This window comes from Galeopterus variegatus, unplaced genomic scaffold, assembly GCF_000696425.1.
Source record: "Galeopterus variegatus unplaced genomic scaffold, G_variegatus-3.0.2 Scaffold1297, whole genome shotgun sequence".
NCBI lineage: Eukaryota > Metazoa > Chordata > Mammalia > Dermoptera > Cynocephalidae > Galeopterus > Galeopterus variegatus.
The window spans coordinates 17,358-27,320 of NW_007727408.1; the positions used below are offsets into that span (position 1 = coordinate 17,358).

General features: G+C 37.8%; 1 protein-coding gene across 1 annotated transcript in view; it reads left to right on the forward strand.

Annotated features, from left to right (window-relative positions):
- The window catches only part of SBF2 (SET binding factor 2), a 64,732-nt gene that overhangs the window by 15,565 nt on the left and 39,204 nt on the right, over positions 1–9,963 (forward strand). Inside the window, exon 6 of the mRNA XM_008576134.1 lies at positions 7,674–7,858. Within this exon, the coding sequence (XP_008574356.1) occupies positions 7,674–7,858 (185 nt within the window). The remainder of the gene's footprint in view (positions 1–7,673; positions 7,859–9,963) is intronic.

Below are 9,963 nucleotides of genomic sequence, written 5' to 3' on the forward strand. Positions count from 1 at the left end.
GACAGATGAGTTTAGCCTTGTGGGACAAGAGGTATTATCATTGCTAATGTCTTACATGTTGATGAGTTTGGGAACATTAGGAAGTAAGGGGAGCATCTCTAAATGATAAGTCAGCCCTGGGAGTACTCCATGATACTCCAGGTTCACTGGAGGATAAACAGCTAAGGAGTAGTGACACCAGACCCAGTGAAATTTTGTAGGTACAGAACATAATATACTTAGGTCCAGAAAGCAGCCCTCAAGGCCAGTATATTAAGAATAATAGCATATGTGCAGCAGACACAGGGATTTAAAATGATGCTAATCTCAGTATGGATTGAACTATTCGCTTAAAGCTGTTATTTTTATTCCTGTCCTCTGAAATACTAGTTTGGAGGATGAGATAGAATGATATGTGATTTCTTCCCCACCCCACTCTGGGCTGTAGCTGCTGGCATGAGGAAATAGAGAAAGGCTCAATATTAACTTTTAAACTTCAAAAGGTGGTCTGCTTTGTACTCAGGAAGTTTGTGTGAGATTCTTATGCAAAGGAAACTCCAGACCAGGTATCTTGATTGTAACATCCTACTGCTTCACAATGGAGTCATAAAACTTAAGACTCTTCCTCCCACTCCCACATAATGCTGAATCCCCTTGAAAACATAGCAAGTAGGCAATCTTAGTTCTGCTTGAACATCATCAGTAATGGGAAACTCATTTCTTCCCAAAAATAGTCCCTTGAATTGTGATCAACTCTATTTGTTAGAAAGTCTTTCCTCATATTGATCTAAAAATCCAACACCATGTAACTTTTACATACTGGCCCTAGCTCTGAAGTTAGAAACTAAGCCTAATCTCCCACACTACAGCCCTTCAGATCTAAAAACTGTTCTCATGTTTTCCCTCTAAGAACTTTTTAGTTAACTCTAAATATCCCCAGTTCCAATTGTTGTATCCCCCTCAGCATCCTTGTCACTCTGTGGCTCCACAGAATTGGACACAGCACTCTAGATGCTCGTGCAACCTAAGATTACATTAGCTATGGGGACTTCAACATACGAATTTTGGAGGGACCCAATTCAACCCGTAGCAGTCATACATAGCTTTTTTCTGAATTTTTAGAGTACCATTCTTTTAAAGTTTAAAGTACAAACTTCATTCTTTTCATCATTTCTTTCTCAGTGAATTTGAACTAAAAGATAGCATAGTGTCTTTCTCCTAAGATTCCTGCTATTTCTGCTGCCAAGAACTCTTGTCAGAATTTGGTTCAAGGTTGCAGTTCCTCTTATTGCTTTATTTACCATCTGAAAGTTTATATTGTGAGCAAGGCAAGTCAATAATTTTCCCATTTAATTTTTAATAAAATGCATCTTCCAGCAGATGTCTAGTTAGTTGGAATCCTCCCTCTCTATACCCTGCTTTTGTATTTTGCTTTTGTAAACTTCCTCATGTTATGTATTCCTACATTTGGCTTGTAATATAAATTTCAGCTATAAAACTTTCTCTCCTTTTATGTTGGTACCTAAGGCCCATGGATTTTCACCACTCTGTTTCAAACACATGATCTTCTCTTTTTTTATATTGGCCTCAGGTTCATGGCTTCTTTTATCTAAGGGATCCCCTCTAGTGTTTACATTCATTATCATGAGTCCCTTCTTTGCTAGTCTCAAAGGTACCTGGAAGGCTATATTTACCTCTTTCAGTTAAAATCTCCTATTTAATTTCTTTATAACCCATTATATGCATATCTGAGGCTATAATTATTTCTGTTACCCTTCTCAAATATTTTTTGCTGAAAATTACTGTGATCTTAGAGTGTTTTCTTATGACAGTGTTTTGCTCCTAACCAGGTACGTGTTATTCTGGCATCTTAAGCTAGGATCCAGAAACGCAAATCTCATTCTTTTACCCCATCTCTTAACTCTTCACTCCTAAAGGCTTCCAAATCTCCCAGAGTCCCAGCAACTAATTAGAAGAAGAGATACTGCTGTTTCCTGACATCTACAACATGCCCTACCATCCCTAGAGCTGCCTTCTGTGTCTCTTCTGATAGTTTCATTTCTCCTCATAAAAAAATAGCAGGAATTGACTGGGATAAGCAAGTTTGGGAAGTCTCAGAAGATTCCTTATTACATGAATATGACAAGCAGGACACACATTCAGATCAACCAGGGCTAGACTAGACATAGAAACTTCCATGTCCTGAAGTAGTTCATTTTCTTGTACCTACCTGCATTCTTCCAGAGAGCTAAGTACCACTTCCCTGGAAGTTCCTAATTTACCAGGTGTGGGAAGAGCCTCCTATCTCTTAATTCTTCCTCTTAACTTTCTTCTTTTTTCTCTTCTACTTTCACTATTTTTTTCATTCCTTCCATTGTTGTACAGTCTTAGTTCCTGTTTTTCTTCTAATGTTATTTCTACTGTGTGCCCTTCCTGCTCTGATGACCCAGAGTTGAGATTGACTACCTCTTTTTTCAATCAGGGTGATCACTTTGCATTCAGCATGCATGTTGATGACTTCCTAAGGCAGGGGATACATACTTTTTTTACATAAGCACCACTTACAAAAAAAATTCAGGTGTGAAGAGATCACATTTCATTTAAATTTAAAATAGATTTTGAGCCACATGGGGGAAAGCACATATACTTACGACTTGGATAAATCACTTTGTTGAGGTGACTTCCTAAGGCAGGGGATACATACTTTTTTTTACATAAGCACCACTTACAAAAAAAATTCAGGTGTGAAGAGATCACATTTCATTTAAATTTAAAATGGATTTTGAGCCACATGGGGGAAAGCACATATACTTACGACTTGGATAAATCACTTTGTTGAGTAAAAAAATGCCATGAGAAAATTGGTACTGCCTCTTAAATACCAAAATGCAATAGCTGGCCATATTTGAGAAGTAGCCACAAGGAGGCAGCTTTTTAATTTTTCATCCTTTATATTTTCATGGCCCTTTATATTCCTCTACATGTATTATTTTATCCTTGAAATAACCTCCATGATAGGTATTTAAAAGAGGCCCGGAGAGATTAAGTGACTTGGCCAAGGTCACACAGCAAGTAGCAGTATAACTGGGACTAGAATTAATTTAGTGTTACACCATTTCAGTGCAACGTTTACTGAATATATCTTGTGTCTCATGCACTAGGCTGGGCGTAAAGTCACATTGTTAAATGAAGTAACCCATTCCCACATCCAAGCATCTCTTTTTCTTCTCTCCTTTGGTCTGAACAGAGTGGAGGGAATAATACCAGTGCTTAGGAAATACTCATGCTCTGAACAATGTTCGTCCCATGCAGGGAATGAACTGCATCATTTCTTCCCTGAAGGAGTCCCATTAGCCATTTCCTACTGGACAGGTCTAGGGTCACATGGTTGCTCAGGTTGCAATTTATTAAGAGTTTAGTTTCGTTACATTCAAATTCAAGCCACAGCCCAACTACATACCATATGATATTAAGCAAATTAGGAAACTTCAATTCTCAGTGTCCTCATCTATAAAATGGAGATAAACAGTACCTAGCTTTAGGGTAGTTATGAGGAATAAATGAAATAATATTTGTAAAACACTTAACTTAGTAACTAGCTTATAGTAGTTCAATAAAGTAGGAGTTCAATAAATGTTAGTTGCCATTATTGTTGTTGTTGTTATCATTGCTCTTGCCCAATATTCTGATGAAATGGGAAGAAAGTCTATATTGGCACTTAAATTGCCTTGTGCCTCACTGACCTAAGGCAAGAAGATAGAAGGCATATGCTCAAGGCAAGAAGATAGAAGGCATATGCTCAAGGCAAGAAGATAGAAGGCATATGCTCAAGGTCTAGGCCAATAACTTTCAAACATTTTTGATCATGACTCACAGCAAGAAATACATTTTATAACCATATAGACACATTCATTTTGTATCACAATTCAAGTAGTACTGAGTCACAATGCAAAATGTATATAAACAAAAACAAAAGTTTCATGAAACAATATTCATCTATACTACATACAGTGCACAATTGTAATCTGTTTCACTTTTTTAAAAAAATACTGATTTGGGCCGGCCCAGTGGTGCACTGGAGAGTGCGCCACTTGGGAGCGCAGCGGCGCTCCCACTGAGGGTTCGGATCCCATGTGGAGACCGGTTCCCGCTCACTGGCTGAGCGCGGTGCGGGCGCAACACCGAGGGTTGCGATCCCGTTGCTGGTCCCCGGTACGGGCGCGACACTGAGGGTTGCGATCCCATTACCGGTCAGTAAAAAAGACAAAAAGGAAAAAAAAAATACTGATTTGGCCTACTAAGGGGGATCTTGTAATTTGGAAAAACAGTACTCTCAACCCTTTGCCAGTTGCAAATGCTGAGGACATCTAAGAATCACTCAGGAAATCTAAAGAGACCTCACCACCAATGCAGTAGTGTAATTCCTTTGGTTAAAATGACTTCCAGATGGGATTTGGGATTACAGTTCTCAAAACCCTCTGCTGCCCCCATGTCAGTGCACACATTTTATCATTGCTGATTTTCTGCTATGTGATAAATGCTTGGCAGTTTTTCATTAATGGACCCCTATTTGGGGACGTGTTTATTGTTTTTTGTTCAATATCCCTCTTCTCACCTTCCAGTGAAAATAATTGAATTGAAGATAGAGTAGAGAGTCACAACAGCTCACGCTGACTGTATTGATTTGCAAAAAGAAAATAATCAGCAAATGCTTTAAATGCCTGTATATCAGGCTCTCAGCAAGGATACAAGAATAAACATGATTAGGTTTCTGCCCTTGCAAGCACACAATCTTGTAGAATAAAAGAATATGCAAGTAATCACAATGCAATGTGATTAGAGTTCCAGTAGAGCTCCCTACAACTCAGCACAGTCAGGAATGCCTTTCAGAGGAGTTAACATTGTACCTGGATCTTAAGGGATAAACAGAAGTTTGTCAGGTAAAGAAATGGGGGAAATCATTCCAGGCAAATAAGAAAGTGTGATGTGTTGAAGAAACAGCATCTCAGAATTAGGAACCACTCAAGCTTTACTATAATCTTCTTAGCATCTCATATTCCAATAGGAAAATTCACAATTTTAGCCGAAAGGAGAGCAGTCAATCAGCACATAGGAGGCCTTGTGCCTTTGCCATGCCATTGCAGGTCTTTGTTCTGTCTTGCAGTCACATTCTTTGTATGCTATCAGCCAGCATCTCTGTACCCCTTACTTTCTGACTTCCTTTGGCCGCTAAAACCATCAATGTCTTTCATTTCCTGCTTCCAAAGGAGTGCAGCAGGAACAAAAATCACTTCTAATGATTTTTCTTTTATCATATTCTTATGTTATGCTTTATGCAATTTTGTATTGTAGAGCTTAATAATATTGCTATTAAAATTTGCAATCCTGAATAAATGCAGAATCATTTTCCTTAATCAACATCAGCAATTCCTTTGCTCAGGAAGTGATGTGACTGCTCACCATTTTTGTTATTACCAGATAAAGTTTGCCGTAATCAGAAAACTCTTTCTGTTGGAAAAAAATATATTACTCAAATTACAAAAGTATTATCTCTTATACTGCCTATCATTTTGGTGCAAGTAGGAATATTAAGAGAAATCATTACTTCAGTCATCACAAGCTGCATTATTAGTGGTATTGAGTATTGTCACGAGATCATGGATTTTTGCTGCTCATAATTTATTTATTTATGGAAAAGAAATGTAATTTCCAAATGAAAAGAGAAGGAACATTGTGTGGCAATGCTTAATGCTCTACTGCAAAAACATGCCCTTAGTTATTCCAAATGGTTGCTAGAGCTTCACAGTTTCCTGGTGTAATGACCTTGCTCAGAGAACAAATATGTCGTACAACACTAGCATTTGCCAATCAGTCTCCTTCAGTTCTAAGGCCAGTATATTCCTAACATTTAGACACACCCAAAATTCTTTAATTTTATTATATGAACTTATTTCTGACTGAAGGACGAACTTCAAAAGCTTATTCCATTTGGTATAATTTTTTAGTGGCACCCTCTGCCATGCTGTCCATTTCATTGTGCTTATGGTATTTATAAACAAGTGCTTAAGTTTCATTTAACAGGCACTCAGTTCATCTTTTTTTGTGACTGCAGCTTTTTGTTTGTTAATTAAATGACTAGTTTTATTATAGTTACCTTTTCCCCCTATTAATTTGGTTTTTAAAATTAAATAGCCTATTTTTCTCTTATTCAATCTGCTCTGATGTCTGCTGCTATATACATTTCATTTCTCCTTCTGTCTTTAATCTTACCTACCAGTGCATGGGTACAGAGATAAATGTTTTACTCAGTCAAATCCCAAATCTTCAGCTAAGGGAAGAGTCCATAATCAAGGTACTGTATTATGTGTCCTGATATGTCACTCTTTCAAACCGTCTTCATATGAAAGCATACACGTTACAAATGACTTTTTCACAGTTGTTTGGCAAATTATATCCTTTATTCTCATCCACATTCTGAATTTCCTGTGACTCCATTTACAAAAATTTAACACTCGCCATTATATCTAAAAGAAGCTCATAAGTTATATGGAATGATTCATGTGTTTAAGCAGAAATGACCTATAAAACCTTTTCTTGGGAACTGGTCTCCTGACCCCATGCTTATAAAGAGAGAGAGAAGCAAATGTGACATTATCATGGTGACTTCTAGTCACCTAGAAACATGGTTTGATTTAACACTGGGCAACGATTAAAGCTTCTCAAAAGCATTTCCAGATCTAGAGAAGAAAACCCACTTAGGTAAGCAGTAGGGAGGTTCTGTACTCCTGTAACCCCATCACAGGGATGAACACCACAGTCTACAGACATTTATGAGGGCCTCCGTTGTTTTGAATGTGCTGCAGTGCCAGTCAAATTTGAGAATCAATATATGCCTTTCTGTTCAGACATTTAATATTTAATAGTCTCACTTGCATATAGAAATCCTTGACTTTTCTAATTAATATAATTAAGGCCAACTTACATCATGATACTTTTCTAGCAGTTTAGCTTGCGCTTTCTCTTAGAAGACATCTGCTTCTGAGTGTACATTTTAAGTAAGGCCTCCAAGATTCAGTGAAATGCACATTACTAAATTTATAACTTTTCATTATTTTTCATGGATACTGGAAATAAACTATAATATAATCTTTACTTGTTTAGGATTATCATTTTGGCATGATATACAAATATTCTAAATCCAGCTTCAGATTTGAGTAGGTTTATTAAGTTTCTATTTTATATCTTAATCAAGATTTCTTGTTGAATTGGCTAAATAAACAGAAGAATGTTTCTTCTTTCATGAAGCCCCAAGAAATTGAGTTACTCAGCATTCTTCCTAGGCTTCATTATTGCCTCATGCCTGCATTTTTTTGTTTCCAGTGTCAATGCACTCTTTCTACTTATGATCTCAGTATTATAAATACTGAATTTACATCAAAATATAAAAAGGAGATTGATTTGGGTGACTTCACAGGCCCTTCTGAGCCTAAGATCATGTGATTTTGAAATGCTATATTGAATAATGCTTATGTTGCAAAAGTAAATGTCAAATAACCAGTATGATTTATGATTACTTAGATTAGTTAACTTGCTGTTACCTTTAAAACTGTAGCTCCAGAGCATGCATCTTTTTCCCTGTTCAGGGGCATTCCCACATCAGATTATCTCACGTGATTCTTTTGGCTTTTGTGAAGGTGTGTGGGCAAGTCTTCGCTCTAGCACTCGCTTGATGAGCTCTCCAACATCCTTCATTGATGTTGGCTCCCGGCTGGCAGGCAAGGATCACTCGGCCTCCTTTAATAACAGCACCTACCTACAAAACCAGCTCTTGAAACGCCAAGCAGCTCTTTATGTATTTGGCGAAAAGTCACAACTAAGGGTAAGATTTCTTTTTCTCACTTAGAAACTTTATGATACATTAAGGCAGTTTATAAAACCTATGTTAGAAACCACCTTTCGGGCCACCCCGTGGCACACTCGGGAAAGTGCGGTGCCTGAGAGCACAGCGGCGCTCCTGCCGCAGGTTCAGATCCTGCATAGGGATGGCCAGTGCACTCACTGGCTGAGCACGGTGCGGGTGACACCAAGCCAAGGATTGCGATCCCCTTACCGGTCACACACAAAAAAAAAAGAAACCACGTTTCCCAGAAATTTTTTTATAGCGTCATTCTTAACCTAAAATTAATAATCTAAAAAAAAAAAATGTAGCTCTTCCTTTCTATGTATACACACACACATATTCATACATATATGAGTACATGTGTGTATGTGTAAGTATATTTACATATCAATACACATGCATATACACATGCATATTTATTAGCCATGAAGATAAATATTTACTCATAATCATAAAAAAATCAGTATAGGTTATCCTGTTAGCTCAGTTGCTTAAAGCACAGCCTTTTAACACCAAGGTCACGAGTTCAGATCCCTGTACTGGCCAGCCGCAAAAAAAAAAAAAAAAAAAAAAAACATCAGGAATATTAGGAAGTATCTGTCTAAAAAAGAAATATGGCTTATTCAGGCTGTTTTCTACTTTCTTGATTCAGTGTCTACAGGAATTTCTGTGCCTATGGCAAAACATGGTTTTGTTGTTGTAAACCTATTGATAAAAAAAGCTACTGGAAGGCGAGAGAAGGGTGGAGCGAGGAAGACTGTGGCAGTGTATATGGAGGCAAGGGAAGGCCAAGACTAGGTTTTCTAAGTAATGTTTCTTAAAACTTTGCAAGGGTGTATATAAGAGACGCATGTCCTAATACATGTCAGAAAATTCAAAATATTAAATGCTAATCAACTTATTTTTACTGTTAAATTATGCTAAAGAGCTTCACTATGCTGAGATTGCATAAATTGTAAAGATAGCCTCTACTTCCAAAAGCAATATAATTCCTTGAGTTTAAATTTCCTTTAATGTTTTGCATGTCATACATTACAAGATAAACTTAGTTACTACTGACAGGTGTGTCAGAAATGAAAGTATTTGTTAATTCAGAAATCCCTTCAAAGTTTAGTGCAGTGCTCCAGTTAGCAGTAGACAATCTAGACAGACCTTTGGCTGAACTGTGGTGCAGAGGCTGTGAGCAGGGTGCTCTCAGCAGGATCCCACATGCTTGGCCCTTAAGATGCCAGTGATTGAGTCATCTTCTCTTCTGAAGCAGGCTGGCTTTGCTAGGTCTTCTCCCACTACGTGGACTGCTGCAAGCACTTAATCACCAAACTTTAGGGTAGAGGGCATGAAACTGTTGGGTAATGCTCAGTTGTTAAATCTGCATATGTATCTTCTGATACAGCAGATAATTTTATATCCAGAAAATAGTTGGAACACTTTTTAACAGCAATCTAGGGCGGCCTGCACAGCCTTCTTGGCACCAGTGTGTTTTCCAAAGCACAGACTTTCTATACTTCAGCATGCTACTTACGTATCATCTGAATCACTCCCTGAGCTTTGTCTCCTGAGTGCTCACCTCTGTCATTTCCTTTGTATATCAGTCCTCAGATTAGCTGTGTGATCATGCATATTCGAGTAAGAAAGACTGACCACTTGGGACCCTTCCTTTCTTCCTTCCCTCCTTTCTTCCTTCCTTTTTGTTTGTCTTTCATCAATAAAGTATTATATTTTAAAAATGTAATTCCACTGTTCTGGCACAATAGTTGCTAGCAATTTTATGTACTCAATACAGACTTTGTGTTTTATTAACTCAGTTGTGTCTGTAGAGTATATTTGTCTGATGCTTGCCACATTCTAACTAGCACAGTGCTGTCCAATTGTAATTCTACACCTTTTTCTCCCAACAAAGGAAGCATAAAGGAAAGCCAGTAAATGACAGTGACTTATTCTAAAAGTAACCTTGAATTTGGCCTTCTTTACCTTTTCAAATTCACATACTTTAATACTTTATTAATAGTAACAAGTTCCTGGGCCGGCCCGGTGGCGCACTGCTACAGTGCACCGCTTGGGAAGTGCGGCAGGCGCTCCCGCCG